Source organism: Gracilinanus agilis, chromosome 3 (genome assembly GCF_016433145.1).
Source record: "Gracilinanus agilis isolate LMUSP501 chromosome 3, AgileGrace, whole genome shotgun sequence".
Classification (NCBI taxonomy): domain Eukaryota; kingdom Metazoa; phylum Chordata; class Mammalia; order Didelphimorphia; family Didelphidae; genus Gracilinanus; species Gracilinanus agilis.
The window spans coordinates 556,741,432-556,765,129 of NC_058132.1; the positions used below are offsets into that span (position 1 = coordinate 556,741,432).

General features: G+C 34.0%; 1 protein-coding gene across 3 annotated transcripts in view; it reads left to right on the plus strand.

The window, feature by feature from the left end:
- FBXL3 (F-box and leucine rich repeat protein 3) overlaps positions 1-23,376 on the plus strand; it is a 36,170-nt gene extending 12,794 nt beyond the window's left edge. For all 3 annotated transcript variants that reach the window (XM_044670581.1, XM_044670584.1, XM_044670582.1), the window contains 4 exons: positions 1,130-1,484; positions 3,595-3,717; positions 16,824-16,995; positions 20,136-23,376. In XM_044670581.1, coding sequence (XP_044526516.1) covers positions 1,131-1,484; positions 3,595-3,717; positions 16,824-16,995; positions 20,136-20,779 — 1,293 coding nt within the window. In that variant the 5' untranslated portion in view covers position 1,130 and the 3' untranslated portion in view covers positions 20,780-23,376. The remainder of the gene's footprint in view (positions 1-1,129; positions 1,485-3,594; positions 3,718-16,823; positions 16,996-20,135) is intronic.
- The last annotated feature ends 322 nt before the right edge of the window (positions 23,377-23,698 follow it).

The window sequence follows — 23,698 nt, forward strand, 5'->3', positions numbered from 1 at the left end:
CTCCCCTCCCCTCCCCTCTCCATCAATACTATGAATAAGGCAGAGCAGCAATAAGGGCTAGCCTGTGGGGGGTTGTGTCTTGCCTAGGGTTACACAGCTAGAAAGTATCTAATTTGAACCTAGGACTTACTGTCTCTAGGTCTGACTCTCAATCCACTGAGCCACCTAGCTGCCCCTAGCAGTAGGATTTCAAAGCAGGGGTGGTGGTAATTGAAGCATTTAAAAAAAATGCACTGAAGAGAACAGAAAGAGGATCTGATGAAAATATAGACAAGAGGACAGCTTTCAGAGTTACATGTATTTTTAATTAAAAATAAAAATAAGTTTCTATAAATACTTTTCATGTACTATATAATCTCTTTTTCCTCTTCAACTTTGTATTTCAAAATACTTGTTTTATTTGGTGTTTTAAGTTCAGAATAAAGAAAAAGTAGCAGTCAACCTAAAATAATATAGTGTGGAAAGGTGTTTATATTGAGCAAAGACAATTATGGTCTGAAAAAGAAATGAATTATATAGACTACATATATTTGATATAAAAAAGGTTGTTGGATGTTTCATGACTAAATGATTTCTTGAGGCTACTGGGAATCAGGGATCTGCAGGGATGAGAAACCCCCAAAAGGGGGGATCACCTTGTTTAACCCTTAAGGGATCAAGTTCAAAAGGAATGGTTTGGAGTGGTTCTGGGTTTTCCAGATGTATTAAATTACCTATTCAAAAAACAATTGTATCCAGACTTTTTTTTTTAAACCCTTGTACTTCGGTGTATTGTCTTATAGATGGAAGATTGGTAAGGGTGAGCAATGGGGGTCAAGTGACTTGCCCAGGGTCACACAGCTGGGAAGTGGCTGAGGCCGGGTTTGAACCTAGGACCTCCTGTCTCTAGGCCTGACTCTCACTCCACTGAGCTACCCAGCTGCCCCCATGTATCCAGACTTTTTAAGAACTGCAGCTAGTCTCTACATTAGAAGATTTTGTTGTACTGTTTTAATGGGTTTCTGTGTACATAGTCTTCCCTCACATGCATTTTAGTGGGAATAATTTTGAAAGAAGAATATAAAATTTGGATTCCTGACTAAAAGACACACAAGACTTAAGAAACCATGTTATACATTTTCCTTAATAGGATGAAACGAGGTGGGAAAGAGAGTGAGATGACCAAAATTTCTTCAGAGGAGGACACTAGAGAAAAATCCAAGAAACAGAGGACTACCAATGAGAATTCTCAAACATGTGATTGGGGTAATCTCCTTCAGGACATCATTCTACAGATATTTAAATACTTGCCCCTTCTTGATCGGGCTCATGCATCACAAGTTTGTCGAAACTGGAATCAGGTATTTCACATGCCTGACTTGTGGAGGTGTTTTGAGTTCGAACTTAACCAACCAGCTACATCTTATTTGAAAGCTACACATCCAGAGCTGATAAAGCAGATTATTAAAAAACATTCAAACCATCTACAGTATGTCAGTTTCAAGGTAATATAGTTTAAATTGTTACTGTTGAAAATAGGGAACTTTTTTTTTTTGGTAGATGCTAGGTTAGGGATAGGAAAATGAAGGGAAGTTGGGAAATTATTCTGTAGATTCTATTATATCTAATTCCAAGAAATCATTTGGAAGATATTTCCTTAATATTTGTAGTAACTAAATCTAGGGTTTTTCATCACTTAAAGTGGCTATGATTGATTGAATAAAAAAATTAATGAGGGTATTCACAAGTTCTTTTTTGTCTTGATGTCTTGTTGGACATGAAGCATATTATCTTTTTCTTTGCTTCTTCTAATAGTATGTAAATAATGTAGATGGGTTCTCAAACTTTTTGTAGCAATAGAACCCTTTACTTTAAACAAAACTTTGGTATCTTTGTAGTAAACTATTTATAAATGATTTCTAAATACCTTCTCTTAATGGCCTCTATAATAAAAGGCTATTTGATTTTTATGGAAAACAAAGCAAAATTGAAGTTTAGGGCTACATTGACTTACTTACAAGAACAACCTACAAAAGAATCCTTTTAATTTCTTCTAAACCTTGTTTTTTTAATGTAAAACTCAGTGGAAAGAAGACTGGACTGGAGTTGGCAGACCTGGATTTGAATCTTGGGCATTTAACTTTGGGCAGTCTTTGAGATATTGTTTCCTCATTTGTAAAATGGAGATGATAGTACTTGTATTGCCTCCCTTAAAGTGTAAAGTGAAGAAAGTGTTTTAAAAACCATAAAGCCTTTGGTGATTTGTTATAATCATTGCCATCTAAAAAGGAGAGTCTTTAAGAATCATGGTTATTTTCTGTTACCTCAAGTTCTGCCCACTGTAGACACTGACACCTGCTAAAAATGCAAGTACCTGTGAGAGTGTTAAGATAATTTTCCCATAATATTCTCATCCCAATTCTCTTAAGTGCATAAATGCTAATGTGGGAAAGTAGGCAGGCAGAAAAGCATGCAAATCAAGTAAACAGGAAAAATGGTCAAAGGAAAGAAAAAGGGATGATGGAATGGAATTTAGGGAATAACAATGGGAAAAGAAAGAAGGAACCTCACTGAACCCATGGAGAGAAGAGAAAGATGCTTCAGAACATAGAATGAAAAACAGGGGCAAGAAAATTGACTGGGAAGCCTGACTCCTACAAACTTTGTCTTTTAACTTTTCCTTGTAGCAAAGGGCCGCCTTACCTTATCCCCCACCTCTGCAAAAGCACCAAGATGTGTTGGCAAAAATTTGGGGGAAGTGTGAGGCCTTGGGACAAGACACTGGCAATAGCACTCTCAGTACTGTCCCTATTGTTGCCCTATATTTCCCAGGTCCTTCTGACCCAAGTTCTGTATCCATTAATGACTTCAACTTAAAATAGACATTAGAATCAAGATCTATTAGATTCCTGGGTCCTTTAGTCTGAAGGTAAAAAATGGTAGCATAGATAGTTCTTTGTATTTAAGTTGATTTATTTTTAGTGACTGTCATTGGAAGAAAGCCAGCACAGGTGAGGACTTTTTTGGGAAGTTGCTACTTGTTTTTCTAAAGCCCAGCCCTAACTTATGGAGACTTTTGTCTGTATGTATTCTCCATTAGAGATTGGTCTTTTAGCAGACTTCATGATCAACTTGCTTCAGGATCCTTATTGCATCCAAAGATTGTATGAGTACAAATTCAGTAATTCTTAACTTTGTATGTCACCTTGACTTTCTCAGAAAATACTCATTTAATCTCACTGCCTTGGGAACCATAGTAATGGGTATCATAGAGAGGCATGGAAATGTTTGACTTTAAATATATATTCAGAACAAACTGATTACTTTCAAATCCATCATCTACTTTTTTGTGATAATTCTTTTATTAGTTGTATGACATAAGAATAAATCAATTTAATGTTGAATTTGCTTAGCCATAAAATGTCTTCAATTTTCTGAGAAAATATTTTTATAGTTGCTCATTTAATATTTCAGTGGGACTTTCTTCCAGATCTAAAATTTTTACATAAAGGCAGAAGTTTCCAAGAATGGAATTAATGTGTATTGTTCTAAAATGTTCGTTATATTTACTTATTTTGCAAATATAAAGAATTTTATGTAACTTATTTCTTTTAGGTGGACAGCAGCAAAGAATCAGCTGAAGCAGCTTGTGATATTTTATCTCAACTTGTAAATTGTTCTTTAAAAACACTTGGACTTATTTCTACTGCTCGACCAAGCTTTATGGATTTACCAAAGGTAACTATTTTACTTTTTAGACTGTTGATAGAAAATGTTTAATGTGACCACTAGATATTTATCTTCTTGATAAGAGTAAAGGAAAAGCAGTATATATAACCTGTGACCAGTTCCTTCTTTTTACTTTGTTTTCCTGAAAACTGTAATTAAATAGAATAATCAGAAAAAGATTTTTTAAGAAAAAGCCATTTTATATCTTGTAATTATTCTATGTTGCCACTAGATGGTGAGTCTACATTGGTAAGTAAAATTCTAACTGAATTTACAAGGGGAATAAGGGATCTTCCTCACAAATCAGTTACATAAAGTGAAGATGAAACAGTTGAACTGACAGATGGAAATATGATTAATCATCAAAAATAGGAAAAGTAAAATTGGCAGAAAAAAAGTTAGCTTCCTACTTGTTGACCATTTTTGCCTTTAGGATATTCTTAATCTCTGTTCTTTAAGGTAAGAAAAATTAAATATAGTGGGGTTTTTTGGGGGGATATGAATAGAGAACTATACTCTGGGGAAATTGGCATACTTTGGCATACTTGGGAAGCATTTCTCTTGATAGCAATTTTTCCTGGGTAAAAGACTTCTGATTTAACAATCTGTTGGAGTTTGCAGTCTTAGTAAAGGTATATCTGGATCAATTTAAGCATTTTAGTAAATTTAAATGATTGAATATTATGTGCTACTCCAAGAACTGGGATAAAGGTCATTGCTTAACATAACTCTTCATGGAGCTTTTTCAAAGTAACATTTGAGTTGAGCTTCAAAGGATAGGTAGAAATCTAATAAGTGAGAGGAGAGAGGATGTGGTCATTTTGGGTAGAAGATACAATATGGGCAAAGACTGCAAAATGGGAAAGCACAGGGTGCATATAGTGAGCAGCAAATCTCTTCTTTGTCTGGAGTTACAGAGAAGGTAGAGATATAGCATGAGATAAGACTGAAACCTACACCAGGCTTGTGGGAGTGGTAATAAAGAAGAGGAGAAAGAGATACTGGAGATTTTGGGAAGGTAGACTAGACTATATTTGATGAGGATATGAGAAGTGAGGGGGAAAGGTCAATTGTGAGGGGGTGAAAGGAGGAAGGTAGGAAGGATGGATGGAATGGGAGAAAGGAGAGAGGAAGGTAGAGGAAGGGAAAGGAAGGTAGCAGTCCCCAGCCCTGGCAGGGGGAAATTGACCAGAGCCCTTTGGGGCTCAAATAAAAGATCAGAGAGCAACTTTAGGGTTTAGAATAGCTAGGTTTTATTTAAATTAGAAAGGGGAAGGTCTAGAAAAAACTAGGAGGTAGATAGAAAGGGGAAAAGGCGCCAAGAGAGAGAGATCAGGGTATATATAGTCAGCCAGCCTCTAGGCTCTGCTGTAGAGAGACTCCAGGGTAGAGAGAGAGAAAAGGCACCAAACTTTCTCTTTTATACTTTCTCTGATACCTCCCACAAAGGAAGTAGGAGGTCTCAAGGGAAGTTGTAGAAGGGATTCCTGGGAGTTGTAGTCTCCCAGGGCTTACAACCATTCCAAATGACACACAATACAAATAATAAAATCAAATAATATAAATATTTTTGACATGAGAAAACTAAGTGGTAATAGGTATTACTGAGAGAAATAATGATGTTGGATTGAAGAGGAGGTTTTAGAGAAAGGTGATGAACTTAGTTTTAGACCTGTTGAATTTGAAGGGCCAGTGGGACATTCCTCCCTGTCCATTTTTACTTATTGCTCTTAACAAATTCCCTTTGATGTTTCTGATTTATATTTGCTTTTAACCTAAGACAGAACTAAAGGTTACCAAATGAAACTAGATAACTAAGCTTGTTAAGTTAGTAGCCTTAGTAATTGTTCATTTAAATTGAAAAACCTGAGAATGAATTCATTACTTTTCTAATTAATAAAGTTGTTAGGCTTTGTGATACCTGTGTTTTTCATGTTTCTTTCTTTTTGTTTTGGTCTTCTGGCTTTTCTAGAAGGTGGAAATAGGGTTTTATTCTAATTTTCTAGTCAAATAAGAAAAATTATGAATATAGAGAGAATCAAAGGAAAGTAGTGAGATAAAGCTGTAGATTATAATAGTGTGGAAATGTGTTGTCTCAAGTGTTTTTCTAAATCACATTGATAACATGTAATAATTAACCAATTATTTTGTGATGACAAATGGAAGAAAGACAAATCAAGACATGAATTTTTATAGGCTAAAGGATTGCCTTCTTCTTGCTCCTTCACTTTGATAGTAAAAGATAGAAGGCGGGTGGAGGTAGGACTGATAATAATCTGGTGGGCAAGTAATCACTCTTAGACTTCCATAAAGAGGAAACAAAAGATAGGCATAGACTGACATAAAACGTGAAGCAGTTTTCATTGTGTGTGTGTGTGTGTGTGTTTGTTTGTTTTTTTTTTTAAAGAATAGGTAGACTCCCATGAGCTTAAAGTTCTGGAGAATTAAATTCAATTCTGATAAGAAGAAAAATGGGAGGAAATGTCTAAAAAAATGGATCTCTCTATGTACAAGAAACTTATTGACCAACTTAGATTTTTTAAAGAGATTTAGAAGATTGTTTTAACAAGTTAGTAGTGTGACTGTATATAGACCACTGATTCAGAAGTGACTTTTATATCAGTAGTCATTTCCTTTAAAAAAAAATCAGTTTTTTTTATGTTATTTGGTGTTTGCCATGTCCCATACCTGATTCTTTTCTCAAATAAAGTATTGATGAAATAAAGAGTGAGGCTTCTGTGTAGTCTTTAAGTCTTTGGTTTCATTCCTAATCATTCCCCTCTTCCCCCCCCCCCTCCAATATACTGTATTCTTATTATCTTTATTATTCCTGTCTTTGCATTGAAATCACCAAGAATCAGAGGATATGTTGATATTATTTGGAGGACCTTATGCAGTTCCTCATTAAATTTATATACCTCTTCATTTCTGCAACAAATATTGGTGCCTAGTCTCTTATTACTTTATTTTTATGGTAAACTTTTTGCCAATATTTATTATGAATACTGCAATGTGCAAATGTCCGATGAAATAATGCTGATGTGTTATCTGTGGTGTATGTTAAAAGAAACCTGATAATTTCTATACTGGAGTGGGATTTTGTGGAGGACCAAAATTAGAATTGGAAAGTGAAGAAAAAAATATGGCCTACAATTGAAACAGCTCAATCCTGATTTATTCAAACAAGTTTACTGATTATGAAAAAGTAAAATAGATAAAAGAGAAGAACAAGTTACAAATTATAATGAGTTTATCCAATATAAATCAGTTCTTATGTCAAAAGATTGATTCATGAGATACTTTAAGGGGAAAAAAAGGCAAGGGAAAAAAAAAACCTCAGGTTTTACTGGTACAGGAAAAAGTTAACTGGACAGAATATCAACGACTATTTATGCCTGATTTTCTAACTATATAATCTTGATTAGAATCATCTGCACATACTGAGGACCTCTTTAATTGGGGGTGTTAATAGGATACAGGCAGAATTTTAAAAGTGGTATTCCATAGTTGACTACATCTTTACTATCATACCATTGACTAAAAGATGTAAAAAACATAATGTCCTATTGTACTTATTGCTTATTAATCATGAAACACAATTCACAGAATAAAAGAATTTGAGAATGGAAAGGACCTCTGTGAAAACATAGTCTAAACCCTATTCAAAAGGAATCATTAAAAAAATAGCCTAATAAAGCAATCATCCAGCTTCTTCTTGAAGACCTCCAGGGAAGGTGAACTCACTACTTTAAAAGGCAGCCCATTCCATTTTTGCTTAGCTCTAATAGGGAATTTTTTTTTCCTGACTCATACTCAAATGGATCTGTAATCTTGTTGTTTCAGGAGTTTCCTCCAGTGATTCAGATTGCAATTCATCTATGCCTGCCATCCATATAACTTTCATTCATGTTCTCCCAAAAGGTCACTACAGAATGTCTGCCCCACTGTGCTGGAGGTATTCCACATTTTATCCCAATATCTATAAGATACCAGTAGAGCACTCTAGCCCTGTCTACTTTTCATCCCTTACATATGACTGCCCCATTTCTTTCTGTCATATGATTTTTGATGATGACTTTTTGAACCTGTAGTTTTTTTTTCTTTTTAAAGTTCAAAAAAATTTTTTTCTTGTCGGTTATATGTTGTAGCCTTCTTACACAGACCTTATACTTTTCCATTGCCCTATATGAGGCTTATCTGTAGTTTATCAGAATTCATGGTGTTTTTGGTATGCTTTGGAAAACAAACATCTTGATGTTTTACAGCAACACTAGGTAAAACTGTATTAAAAAGGTGAGTGTTTCCTGATATAGGAAGCCTGGGGATCAGTAAAAATGTTCTGCAGTTTATGCAAAGCAATCTGTCTTCTATTATTATTCTTTTTCAGCTCATTGTCCAGCTAGATGGATGAGAGACTTTTTTTGTAAAAGAACTTATAATGATGTAGTTTTCTTCCATTGAGTTGAATGCTTTTTTTGTAGTCAACAAACAAATTTAATATCTTTCAGTCAATTGTGCTGTGGTATAGATTTGGCCTATTGTGAAATTGTGAAATATTGTTTTGGAAAGCTTGCCTGTTCATATCTAATACAAACAGGGAGGATGTTTGTAATTCATGTAAAGATGACCCTAGTAAAGATTTTGTGTAGATGGTGGCACAGGAATATAGGTTGGTGGCTGATGTTTTCTCATTCACCTTTTTTTTGGAATCAGTAAGATCTAAGAGTTTTGTTTTTTTTTTCCCCCCTAGACCTTTGATTTCTTCCCCTCTTTTAGATACCTAATAAATTCAATTCTTTGGTAAATTGGTCCCTCGGTATTCTCTGTTATTTCACTTTTAGCCAGATGTCCTCTGTATCATAGATTCTTAGACTTTTAAATTTTGTGGATAACTTTGGCAATATGGTGAAATCTATGAACAAAAATGTTTTAAAATGCATAAGATTAAAAGGGAAATCATTTGTATTGAAATGTATTTATCAAAATGTTAAAAAATTCACTATCCATAGATGCTAGTTTAAGAATCTCTGCTTTCTATGTGTCTTTTGATTGATTCATGCTGCTTTTTCCATGTTTGTTCTCTTCAATGCTACTGTCTCTACTTCCTCTTTTAAATACCTAAGAGACTGTGTTGCTATGGTCCAGTTGTGGTGGTTCAACTGTCCATAACAAAGAAAATCATAGTTATAATTTTTGCAATTTCCCCCCCTTTTTCTTCTGTTTATAGTCATCTGTTTTCATCTCTGAATGCCTTTGGGAAGACTGCTTAGTTGAATGTCCTGCCACATCTGTTTTAGGTGTGTTTTACCCTCATCTGAGCTTCTTTTTGTTTTATAAGATACAAATAGTCAAAGGATATGAATAGAGTAGCACTCAAAAGAATCATACAACCTTTCTATATATATATATATATATATGAAAAAATGCTCCATATTGCTAATAATTAGAGGACCATAAATCAATTCCGAGGTTCCATTTCATATTCATTGTATTGGCAAAGATTACAAAATGAAAGTGACATGTCAGGGCTGTAGGAAAACAAGCAGATTGGTGCATTGTTGGTGGAGTTGTGAATTGCCTTTCCATTCTGGAAAACAAATTGGAGCGATGCCCTTTTAAATGCCCTATTAAATTTTGTGTGCCCATTACCCTGTGATATGGTTACTGGCCCTATGTCCCAAAGAGATTTGAGGAAAAAAATAATCTACATATAAAAATATTTATAGCAGCTCTTTTTGTAGTGGATAATAACTGGAAACTAAGAGGATGCTCATAAATTGGGTAATGTCTGAACAAATTATGGTATATGAATATAGGGAATGATGAAAGAGGAAGTTTCAGTAAAAATCTGATATTCTGGGCTAGTTCTGACATAAAGACTTCTACTGGTAATTTATATTCGATATTGGAACAAAACTAGACACCCAAAGTCATTCGACAGTTGACAAAGGAGATTTACTTATCCCAGCAAAGAAATAATTATTCAACTAGGATAGGCATTTGAAGATACTTTCATTCAGAAGAGCAAAGCTCCTTTGACTGTTGTAATCATAATCCACCAGCCAAACCTCTGAGAATTCTCTCTATCCCCCATTTCCTTGTGGTTTATTTTAAACTTGGTTGACGAGGAAGTAGTATCAACAGTCTATGCCTTTAGTTCTTTGAATCAACCAACTCTTCAGGAATGGCTCAACACCTTTTAAGGAAAAACTAGTCTTTCCTGCATGGAGAAAAGGATTAAAATGTTGCTCCTAGGGGGCAGCTGGGTAGCTCAGTGAATTGAGGGCCGGCCCAGAGACGGGAGGTCCTAGGTGAAAATCTGGCCTCAGACGCAGCCCTTAACACTCTTCTACCTTGGAACCAATACACAGTGTTAATTCCAAGACGGAAGGTAAGGATTTAAAAAAAAAAAAAAGTGTTGTACCATTTGTGTGAACTGATGCAGAATGAAGTGAACAGAACCAGGAAAACTTATCTACGATTAACAATAACATTGTAAAAATGAACAATTTTCAAAGACAAAAATTCTGATCAATGAACTGATCAACTTTGATTCCAAAGGATCAGGTGAGGAATGATGGCCATTTCTTGACAAGGGATTATCATGGACTAAATATGCAAAATGAGGCATTTTTTGACATGTCAAATGGGGAAATTTGTTTTGCCTGTCAATTGCTATACAAGCATTTTCTTTTTCTTTTCTTTTTTTCCAAGGGTAAAGGAATATGAAAGGGAGAGAAAAAAATGCTTATTAATTTAAAAATAAATTAAATTTTAATTTTAAAAAATACTTCTTATAATGGGTTATCCGTCTTTGCCAGATAGTACAGGTGAGATTATAATCTGTTGCCTTTTTTAGCAGCCAACTTTGGTAAGTAAATCAAAAGGTTGTAAAATATGGCATTTCTTGGGCTCTCTTGGTTTCCTCTTATTAATCAGTTTTCATTGGTTTAACTAATGGATTAAATTATTATAGTTGGTGTCAATATCATTTCTGTTGTGCATTCTTCATTTTAAATTTTTTAATAGCTTGTTTAAATGACTCTATGTTAATTTTCATACATCATACATTTTTCTCATCACACTTTTTTAGTATAAATTCTGACCTTAGCTCTGATGAGTCTATAGTCTGCAGACAGACTCAAGAATAGCTCACATATTTCTAATAAGTTTTTTTGTCTTAAAATTTGGTCATTTTCATTCTTTTATGGTATATGGTTTACCATATCCAGAAAATACCTTTTTTTTGGGGGGGGGGAATAAATTATTCCATGATAAAGAAGTGTGAGACTTCTGTATAATCTTCAAGTCTTTGACCTGTCTTATTTCTTTCTTCTGAAACATACTTTCCCAATAAATTTCTCCCCATCCTCACTTTTCCCCACTTTTACATTTAAGTCACCAAGTACCAGAATGTATATTAACTTGGAGCATCTTTGCAATTTTTTTTGTTGAATTTCTCTTTATCCCTTTATCCTAGGCAACTGATGTTTGTGTGTAAACTATAGATTATTTAATTGTAATCTTTTTTGCAAATACTTAGGATGAGCAGTTACCTATGAAGATCAAATGTCACATGATGATATGTTTTGTAACTTTTGGGAATACAGTAAAACCAACTCCAACTCTTTTGTTTGCCTTTCCAAAGAGTACCTATGTGCTAGTCCTACATTTAATTACAATTTCCTTCTTTCATTTATTATAAGCACACAATAATTATATGATTCAGCCTCTTATAGCAAAATGTTCAACACTGATCACTGAACAAGAACACCACTCTTAGAATATCAATAGTCAAATCGAAATTTTGATGTAGTTATAAAAACTGTGATTCTCAGGGTGTTGTGCCCCTTTTCTTACCATTTTATAGAAGCAGAAGAGGGCCTCAACGGTCTGAGAGTCATTAAAGTCCTCTTTCCCCTCCATTTCATAGGTTGCTATGGTCAAAAAAGTTTCATCAGCAGGTTGCCAAACTCCTAGTGATGTGCCTTTTAATGACTAGTGAGACTGTTCCTTGGAAAATAGACCAGATCAGTTTTTCCTAAAGCTTTCCAGCATAGTAGAATCTATATTGTTGGCATAATCTTCAAGAACAAAGAGTCACCCTCATACCATGATGATGAGTCAGAGTGGGACTTCCATGGAGATTTTCCTTAAACCAGGCCTAAATTTACTTCTGTGATGTTCATCTATTGCTTTCATTTTTTTCTCATTACTATTTTTCTATTTGTCATAAATTCTGATCTTAACTCTGATGAGTCTGTAGTTTGTACAGACAGTAAGCTCAGGGATCTCTCACGCATTCCTAATAAGCTCCCACCAGAATATACTTTACTAGACTTGTACATCATGCTCCAGAAATGTTTTCATCCTGGAAGCTATATTTCAGACCTGAAACTCAAACTTCCATATTACCTCCACCTCCTATGCTCTTCCTCTGCCTGGAAAGTGGAAGGCCCTTTCCAGAACCATTTGAGTAGGGCACCCAAGCTGCTCATCTCTTATTTCCCATCAGATTGCCTCCTCTGAACTTCTCCATCATTCCTCTACATTGGGTGCCCTCAACCACCCTCTTTTTAACTGCTTTTATGTCTTGTCTTTCCTGTTAAAATGTAAGTTCCTTGAGAACAGCCTATCTTATTCTTACTGCTTAGCACAGTACCTGGCACATAGTAAGTATTCAGAAAATGTCTTTTGACTTGACTTTATTAGTTCTGCCCTTTGGAATTAAGCAGAACAAGTTTTAAAACTTCTACATGGCTGTACTTAAGACACTTGAAGGTGAAGAATCATGTTTCTCAGAGTATTCTTTTTTCTTGCTCTATAGCAAAAATGAATAATATGAAAATAGGTATAAAGTGATAACATTTGTTCAACCCAGTGGAATTGCTTGTCAGCTCTGGAAGTGGGGAGGAATGAGGGGAGGGAAAGAAAATGAATCATCTAAACATGGGGAAATGTTTAAAAATAAATTTTTTTTAAAAAGTATTCTCTTTTCCAGACTAAATAGGCCTAGTTCCTTCCAACTCATCCTCATATCAACTGGCCTCAAGGTGCTTCATTATTCTGGTTTTCTTCCTCAGGACACTCTCCCATCTTATCAATAGCCTTAATACAGTGCCCAGAACACAGCAAATAACTTCTGATGAGAGCAGAGTATGGCAGGACTGTGATTTATTTCCCTGTTTCTGGAAGCTTTTCTTTTCTTACTGCAGCATAAGATCACATCAGCTTTTTTGACTATCACATCACATTGCTATTTACCCAGCTTGCAAGTACCCTAAAACTCTCCAGGTCTTTTGAAAGCTACTGTTAAACCATCCCTCCCCCTTTTTGTACTAGTGAAGTTGATTATACCTACTGTAAGATTACATTTATACCTATCAAATTTCTTTTTACTAGATATAGCACAACACTCTAGCTTGTCAAGATCCTTTTTGAATTCTGACTCATCTAGCTTGTTTACTGTTCATTCTTCATTTTGTCATTAGCAGATTTTATGAGCATGCCATCTATTTCTTTATGTAAGAAATTCATATTCATTAATCACTACATTCAAATTTTATTACATTTATAATGCTTCATCTACAAGTTAAATCTTCTGATTTCTTCAGGTCTAGATTCATGTTTCACTCCAACATAACTTGACTGATGTACAGCAAGGTTGGAGCATGCATAAAAATGTTATAGCATAGGGTCAAGAAAAGATTGCTAAGGTACTCCACTAATAATCTACTGTATTAACATTGAACCATTTACAATTCCTCTTGGGAGTTAACTAAAGCAAAAAGCTGCTTGAAAGTCTTTTCCTAAGAAGTATCTACTATCTATATAAATTGTTCAATATTCCTTGAAAGATGAAACAGAGAACTTTTTAATGATCCAATGATAAAGGAATTTATTTGGCCTTTGGTATCTACTTTTTCTAACAGGTAGGCATAAAAAGTGAAAGATGTCTAACGTTGTCATGGAAGAGATCCATTAAGGAGTTTAATTGTTACATGGGTTGCTGCTATTATATATCTTTTCTTGGCCTAGTGGACAGCCTACTAGCAGTCAATCTTTATGCCTTGTCTGTTATTGCCACTATATTCAAAGCCTTTGTAGCTTAGTAGTTGAGGGCACTATGGTAACCTAGGCATTCCTGGCAGAGATGTGAATTGGTCCAGCTATTCTGGAAAACAATTTGAAGCAATACTCTGAAAAGTCACTCAACTGCCTGTCCCCTTTGAATCAGCAAATACTGCTAATAGACCTATACATTAAGCCCATGAACATTGCAATGCTCCTTTAGTGATAACTATATTTACTCCAAAAAGAAGAAAAATTAAATGAGTAGGAAATGTCTACTGGCCTATGATGTATACTTGGAGGGCAAATGTCCCAGTTTTTTAAAAAGGGAAGAGGAGGAGATGTTGATCTTAAGCCAATGGATAGAAAACTTCAAGAGTGAGTGTGTTATCAAAGAGATGGTTAATGAACTTCTAGAAAAGATAGTGGCAAACTCAAAGAGCCAGTGTGATTTTATCAAGGACAAGTTCATTTCAGTCAATAAATGTTTATTGAGCATTTACTGTGTGCCAGACTCTGTGCTAAATCCTGGGGATACAAATAGGAAGATAAAAAGACAGCCCCTGCCTTCAAGGAGTTTATAGTTTAATGCAGGAAGAAACAAACAAACAACTGAAAAGCTGAGGAAGAGAGGGAGGAAAGCACCCAGCACAAGGGCAAGATGGAGAAGCCAAAGAATTAAAAAAAATGAGTGCTACCAGAGAGGTCAAAATAGTCCAGAATAAATGCAGTGAGGTAGGAAATGTCTGAGATGTCATCAGACTTTTTCTTTTTTTTAAATTTGCTTAGTAAACTTATAGGCCATTAGAAGGTTATAGACATACATAGAATTCAAAAAAGCACTTGACAGGCTTAAGTTATTATGAACATGATATGGGCTAGACAAGAGGAAAATTACAAATGGTTGAATGACTAAAGAGTAGTCATTAATGATTTGATGGTAACTTCAGATATCTGTAATTGAATGCCCTAGGAATCTGTGGTTGTCCTTGTACCATTTAACATTTTTTATCATTGACATGTATAAAGACAAATAGAATTATTTTTAGCAAATTTGTAGACATAAAACTTGGTAAATAAACTAGAGCATTGTTTTTTAAAAACTTTTTTATCTTAGGACCCAGTTACACTTTAAAAAATATTAAAGAACCCTCAAAGACCTTTGTGTGTTATGAGTTACTTTGTTAGAAATTAAAAGGTTTTGATATTGTGCTAACAGTTTTGATTTCTTAGATCTCCTGAAAGAGTCTTCCCAATCTACATATTGAGAATTGCGAGACTATTTGGCCATACCTAGCTGATGAAATGTGATAGGGCTAAATGTGATGTTACAGTTGGGTTAGGGAAAACAATTAACTTCTTAAAAACAAGGGAGGGGACATATGACTAGAGAGTATAGCTGTTTATATGAAAAAAGATTTCGAAATTTAGTAGACTGTAAGCACTATATAAACCAGAAATATTATGGTACAGTCAAAATGTTCTTTATAATCTTAAACCACATTGTGAAGTATGATGTCTATAACTTGCTCTAATCAGACCATATATGAAGTATTATATTTAATTCTGACTTCCATTTTTAAAGTACATTGAGAGCTGGAAAATGTACAGAGGAGCATGACCAGGATTATTTGGAGGAACTGAGGATATTTAGCCTGGAGAAAGCCAGTGTGGGTAATGAGAACTGTCTTCAATTATTTGGAAAGCAGTCATGTAGAAAAGGTATTAGGCATATTTCACATGGCCCCAGAAAGCAGAACTAGGTGGACAGTGGTTGAAAAGTTTTGGAAAATAGATTTAGACTAACATGAGGAAACTATAACAGAGCTAGGAAAGCAGGTGGGATGGATCACTTTTATAAGTAGCCAAGCTTCTTTCCATATTAGTTGCCTTCAAAGAAAGCCAGATGCCAACTTTCTGGGCATATTGTAGAAGTGGATTATTGATGAGTTATGTATTGGACTAGACAATTGAGGTACCTTCTGATTTGAGAGATTTTGAGTAGAAGAAGCATAAGGTAATAAAGGAGAAAGTTATATAAAAGCATGTGCCAGTTCCTTCCCCTGCTTCCTGGCTTTCATCATCTAAATTTTACTCCTTGTCATAGAACCTTTTGGTGGCATAATATTTTCTTGGGCCAGTTAATAGGGGCCTAGCCCCTATTCAGTTAATTTGTTCACATGGTTAATCCAGGTTTATTTCTGCCCCAACAACAAAGATTTGAGTAGATGTCCATAAAGATTGTCAATTACCTTTTATGGACCAAATAGATTTTAAATCTTAATCTCAAAACTGGAGGTCTAGTTTAACCTATACCTAAACAGTAATCATCTCTGTAATATCTCTAAGTGGTTGTTTAGATCTTGAAGATAGTGATAGGGAGCTCAGTTCTTCCAAATATTCCCCTCCTTTCCACCTTTTGAAGAGCTGTAGTTTTTAGGAAACAATTTAGGAATTATTTTTTTCTTGGTAAGATTTTTATTGTTGGTCAAATTTTACCCAAGTGCAAATTCCAGTACTTTCAGCAAATTTCTGCTAGCTTCTGAACAGATTCATTTTAATTTGGTTACTATATACATTTTGAATATTTTTAATCAATAAGGAATTTGAAAAAGTTATTTTTTAATAGTGTTGAGGTATGATTTAACAAAAAGAATACTGCCTACTCTTGGTTATTAAGGAGAACATTGGTGACCAGTTGAGCACTGTGATAAATTTAAGTATTACTATCATCCTAAGTCCTAGAAAGAACTTCTTTCCTCTCTTGCCAGTGTCTGCAATGACTTTAAGGGATCTTAAGCTGAGCCTTTTCTTCCCAACAAGTACCTCTTGATCCTTTTCACTATTTGTAAGTAACAAATAGATAGTTAATAGCATCTCTTTCTCTCATATTTTCTAACATCAGCCACCAACCCTCTCCTAAATGGCAACTACATTGAAGTACCAAGTCCAGGATAAGTTTTGGAGTGACATGTTTGCTATTGTATTATATGGAAACTTTACTTTTTAAGAAGTTAAATGATTATCTAATTTTTTCCCCATAGTCTCATTTTATCTCTGCACTGACCGTTGTGTTTGTAAACTCCAAATCACTGTCGTCACTTAAGATTGATGATACACCTGTAGATGATCCATCCCTCAAGGTACTAGTGGCTAACAACAGTGATACACTCAAATTGTTAAAAATGAGCAGTTGTCCTCATGTCTCTCCAGCAGGTATGTTGTATTATATTTTGCTCATTATAGTTTAAGTAAGTTTTGTGGTATATTAAACCAACAGATCATAGAACTGTACTTTTCTTGGGCAGGGCAGGTAAAATAAACTTGCTCTTGTATATGAGTCTTTCAGATATTTAAAGGCTATTGTTCTCTCCTTTTAGTCTTTTTTAGACTTAAGTATTTCAAATTCCTTTAGCATTCTTTGTATCTTTTGATATCATATGATAAAGATATGACCTCATATCTTTATGAGATATCTTCTCAATTTATATTACCTTCCTTTCTTTATAATACGTCAGTGCCCCTTAACTGTGACATCTAGAATTGAATACAGTATTCTAAGTGTAGACTAGTGCAGTTTAAGGGGCCTATACACCTTTGATCTAGGTTCTCTGATTGAACTAAATTTTAAGTGTTATTTTATACTTCTGAGAGGAAGCTGCTGTCATAGAGATAGAGCTGGCCTTATTTTCAGAAAGTCTTGGGTGTAAGTTCCACTTCTGATATATCCTGGCTGTGTGCCCCTGTATAAGTCTCTTAGTGCCTAAAATAGCTCCCTAAGAATAAAATTTCAGAGCACATGCCTATCTGAATTTAGAGAGGAAGTCTTCCAATCAGAAGTTGTTTCTATCAGTGAAGTAATGGGCCTAATACTGAAAAGGGTGATTGAGAAAATGTCATTAGCTATAGACTTATATGCCTACTTTCCTATATTTACATCTTTGATATACACATGTTATCAGAGGTGTCCTTGATGAAGGAATGAAAACAATCAATATTCTACACTGTGCTAGTCAGGCTACATCTTCAATATTCTGTTCAGTTCTAACTACTAAAGAATTTTGTTATTAATGCAAAATAGACAAATTCACTTAAAAATTAGATTTGTAAATAAAGTTGCAATATTTATGTCTGCTTATTTGGTAGGATATTTCTCTTGGGATAGTGCCATTTAAGCTCTTTCCCTGTGGTTAAAAAGGGAACATCTGTTAAAAAAAAAAAATCCTTGGGAGCAGCTTGGGGATTGAGAGCCAGGGTAGAGAGGAGGTCCTGGTTTCAAATCTGGCCTCAGACACTTCCTAGCTGTGTGGCCTTGGACAAGTCACTTCCCCCATTGCCTACTCCTTTCTGCTCAACTGCCTTGGAACTAATAGTATTCATTCTGGGATGGAAGGTAAAGGTTTAAAAAAAAAAAATGAAAACCCTGATAAATAGTAGTATTCTTTTTCTAGCATTCTTCTGATTGGTTATTAGATTGAGTATGGAACTATGGAAGGGACTGATAAAAGAAAGTATAATAAACCCTTTACATTTATTAATTTACATAAATTAACCTGTGCTTGTGAGGTAGTGAGGAAATAAAAATGAGAGTCAACAACTGAAGAAAACCTAAGCTAACCTTCCATATCCCATGTCCAAATGGTCCACCTTTTCTGGTTTCCTCAGTAAGAAAATTCAGACATAAAAAGGTTTAATCTTAATTTTGATATCAAAGATAGTTCTAACTCATATCTATATAGCTGACCTAAATTTTTTATAAGATCTCCCTGAGGGGAGATATTCTTCAGTCTTCAAATTTAGGCTTTCAAATACAGTTAATATTTAGTCTTCCTAATAATCTTCCCCATCCCCAGATTCTTCAGGTATTTAAGGGTAGGGGAACTCAATCCATTTACTAATAAATTAGCATATCTTCATAAGACAATGCTCTGAGCCCATAGTTTTATTCAGAAGTATTACATCTTTATGGATAGTCAACTTAACACTTGTGCTTTCAAACAGTGTTAGTAAAGAAAACTCCAATTTATTTTCTTATTGGTTCTATAAAATTGGCTTTGCAAATTATAGCACCATCCTCACCAATACATATTTTAAGTCCCTTCCCTATTTTTTTGGTGGTTGTTCCAAAACCCCAAAGAATATACTCTCAGTAAGCCTTGAAAAATGTTTATATGTAAGGAAGGTAAGTGTCAAACTCCTAGTCTCCCTGTCCATAGCTGTATTTTAAAGAGAGGATATATCATATTTTCAGTTCTCCACATCTTTAGATTTAGAATTCTAAATTTTTATGAACTCCCATTTTTTAGAATTTAGTCTCTGAAATTAGATTATGATTTTATTAGCTAAGTAAAGATTAAATGTTCAGGTAGTCTAACTGAACCTTTCAAAGCTATTGCTAAAAATTTAATAGTGAGATATTTAGATTATTGACATTTCCTATTATTGAATAATTATAGTTTGCAAATAACACTTAAAGAAATTTATATTGTGAAATTTGTTCTGATCCTACCAGGATTTCTCCCTATCTCTCTTCTGCTCTCAAAGAACTTCCTTTATAACACTTTATTAAAAAAAGAAAAGGGGGTGGTAATTTAGCAAAACTGATCAACATATTAAAAATAATCTTAAGTATTGTTTTACATCTGTGGACCCCAACTCTGCAAAGGTTTAGAGGGAGGTATCTTATATTTCTTTTGTGGGGGGCAAGATTGTTCTTTATAATTTCACATTTTTTCCTTTTATTTCATTGTGGTCCTTTACACGTACCTTGTACAGATATTGTTTTCCCGGCTCTGCTTACTTTGTTTCACTTTACATGCATTTTTCCATGCTGCTGCTTCTTCCTCATGTTTGTCATTTCTCACAGCACAGTAATACTCCATTACATTCATGTGCCAGTTTGTTTAGCCATTCCCCAATTGATGAAAACACTTTGTTTCCAATTCTTTGCTATCACAAAAAGCTTGTACAAATATCTGTGTATGTGGAGCCTTTCTTTTTGCCTGGGGATATGCATAAAGCATTTTAATGTTTACACAATACTTTGTTCTTGGCAACTACCCCAAGAGGTAGGAGTGCAAGTATTGTTAGTACTATTTTACATATTAGGAAACAAAGTCACAGAAGTTAAAAGTTTGGGCAAAAGTCACATAGCTAGTAAGTGACCCAAGTTTTGATTTGAACTTGGGTCTTTTGTCTTCCAAGTTCAATGCTGTTTTCACTTTACTGTGCTATGTCCCATTAAAACTGCATTAAAGTATAGTAGAGCTATCTTATAATTTTAAAAATTTTAACTAAATCATTAGAAAAAGTACAGTTTAAGTTGTGAATTGGTTGAATTTGTTTTCTTTTCCAAGGTATCCTTTGTGTGGCTGACCAATGCCATGGCTTACGTGAACTGGCCTTGAACTACCATCTCTTAAGCGATGAGCTGCTTCTCGCTTTGTCTTCTGAGAAACATGTCAGATTAGAACACTTGCGCATTGATGTAGTCAGTGAAAATCCAGGACAGACACACTTCCATACAATTCAGAAGAGCAGCTGGGATGCTTTTATCAAACATTCACCTAAAGTAAATTTAGTGATGTATTTTTTTTTGTATGAAGAAGAATTTGACCCATTCTTCCGTTATGAAATTCCTGCCACCCATCTTTACTTTGGCAGATCAGTAAGTAAAGATGTGCTTGGCCGTGTTGGAATGACATGCCCTCGTTTAGTTGAATTAGTAGTGTGTGCTAATGGATTACGACCACTGGACGAGGAATTAATTCGCATTGCAGAACGTTGCAAAAATTTGTCAGCTATTGGACTAGGTGAATGTGAAGTCTCTTGCAGTGCCTTTGTTGAGTTTGTGAAGATGTGTGGTGGCCGTCTGTCTCAACTATCAATTATGGAAGAAGTATTAATTCCTGACCAGAAGTATAGTTTGGAGCAAATTCACTGGGAAGTATCAAAGCATCTTGGTAGAGTTTGGTTTCCAGATATGATGCCCACTTGGTAAAGACCTTCTGCCAAAGGGCAACTTTAATAGCACCTTAAATTTAAGCATACTATATTGTAAAAAAGGAAAAAAAAAAGCTTATTTAATGTAGTTTTAATACAATTATATGACCTTGTGGCATAGAAATTTGATATTTATAGACAGTGACTCATAAACAGGCTTAAATATTGATTGTAATGTGGAAAACCCACAGGCCAGGTTTGGTCAGAAAAATCTGTTTCTTTAGCCCAGTAGTAATCAGATGTCAGTAGAAAAATTGGTAGTGGTTCAAAACGAATAATTCACAGTTGTAAGGTTAAGCATGTTGAATTTTAAAAACCGTCTAATACAGATTATGAAATCCAAGAAGTAAACAAGTAGTAATAGATTTTCACAAAAAATGTTTTGTTCTCTATGCAGTTTTTTAAAATGCAAAATTGACATTTTTAGGGTCTTCAGTCATACACCTGTTATAAGGTGTTAAATATAGCTCAGGAAGATAAGTTTTATGAGAGATGATTATAGATATATTTTGCTCATGAAGATGGCCAAATTTTTGCAGTTTTTACACAGCCCAGTTTTTTCTTACTCTACATGTTTTTGGTTTTTTTTAAATATATGTACACTTATTAGGTAAATGGTAAACTTAACAATTTGTGGCTGTTGTATAAGAACACAAATTAGAGCCTAGATCAAACTACCAGAGGGCAAATGCACAGGGAGTTTAAGGGAAAGCATTTGAATACATTTTGAAAATTGCTTTGTAATCTATTAACCTTATACGGTCTATTCTGTAATATGTTACTCTATAAATTGCACTTGAGGCACTGTATGTGAAGTAAGGAATATTGAACCAATTTTCAATGGTTTTTGTACATTGTTTAAATTAGTTTTGAGGTTATAATGTAGTAACATTAATAATGGCAAACTATTTAAAAAGCCAAATCAAAATTATAATTAAAAGTAAACTAAGTGTTCATAAATCACATGAAAGATTATCAGATTGTAGTGAGTTTTAAATGGTGGCTTATTTTTCTTTTAAGGATTGTACAGTAAAGTTGTATAAGATATTTGGTTTTTATTAATCATACATGAAGCTCCAAATGTATATTTTTAGGCCGAGCTACATGATAAAAAGGCATATTTAAGTTTATAATTATATTTTTTGAGTGAACATTGCTAAGTGGATAGAACAATATTTTAACAGAAAAAGTTATAGTTGGTTCTTATGATTAGCAATCACACTATTTTAAATATTTTCTAAATGATTTCCCCCATACACACACACTTTAAAGTTGTCATTTTAAGTTGTCTTCACCTATACCAAGGTAGTGGTGTATTGTATAGTCTGTAAAAATATTAAGTTTTATCTTCAAACATCCTGAATTTCCTAGACTTTATATAAAACTTTGGTTCTGGGGACTAATGCTAAATATTTTCCTTTTGGGAGAAACTAGAAGGGCACGAACCATCCATTTTTAAGTAATTTATTCCTGACAGTATAAATTGATGCTTGAAATTATTTTTATCAGTGTTTCAGAAACAGTTAGTCTCAGTTAGCAATTGGGAATTCCAACTGCTTACAAGTTTTATCTTTTTCAAAATAGAATTCCATATTGAATTGCAGTTTTATAGTCTTCTAAATAATTTGGATTTGCCTTGGGATTTTGAATGAGAGCTTAATCTTCAGCCATGCATAAATAAGCAGAAACAATATAATAGCCCAATTTTTAAAATGAATAACAAGTGAACTCTAGTGGTTATTTTGTGTGTGCACACACACCCCTTCATAAGCTTGACTTTCAACAGAAATGAGTGTTAAGTATTTGGGGTATTTTAATACAGGCATAGATCTCCTTCAACATCTTTAGTAAATGGATTTGAAAGAACATAAATTCTAATAACCAAAGCTTTATTTGGGAGTTTACATTTTGTACAAGATGATTTGTATAATGTTTGAAATATTTAATTTCAATTTATAAAAATGTCCACAACACAAGATTAATTTTTACTTATCATTTATATGCTCAACACTTCTATCAATTTGAGAATAAATATAGTTTTAAATTCTGGAGTATTACAATAATCAAATAGCTTATAAGGTTTTAAATTATTTTCTGACTTTAAAACTCAAGATAGAGACTCATTTTTAATAATGGTTGGAGAAGTTGTATTTGACGTTTTTTCAGTTTAATATGAACATAAAATTTTGTTTAGGAATAAGTCCTTATTTTGGGAAAGAAGCTTATTTATTCAAGATTGATACCCACAGATATATGGAAAACACTGGTAAAGATTAGCACTGAATGTAGAGAAAATGAATGATATATAAAATGAGTAAGGGAGACCTTTAAGAGGTTAATTTTGCCTATCTCATCTTGCAAGTTCCTAAGTTTGACATTTTAAGCTTGCTAGTTGCATCTCCAGTCATAAAGACTTCTAGTATACATATGATTATAATTTAAAAAAAAATTACACAATCTGCATTTACTTTCTTTTTGGAGGTTATTGGGAAACTAGAGAATAATCTGATCTGTGACAAGAGTTTTTATGTATTGAGCATAGAACATTACTAAAAACCATTCCTCAAATAATAAACCATTAACTTTTCTTACCAATGCTTTTATTCATCTTCATGGAAGCTTTTAAAGGCTATAGGAAAGCTAATAACTTTATTTTGCTATTAAGCAAAATCTTAATTTTGTGTGAAAGGGCCTCTAATAACAAAAGGCAACTGTACCATTTTGGTTTCATAGCTTAAAAAATTATACATTAAGTGGTAATATATCAAATATTTTAGTGGCAAAACACATCTGCATCATTTTACAGATGAGAAAATGCACATAAAAATTAGAACTTATCAGTGCTGTACTGGTATAAGTAGAACAAGGTTTGAACATGGGACATCAGCCTTCTAATCCAGTGGATTTCTACTCTCTT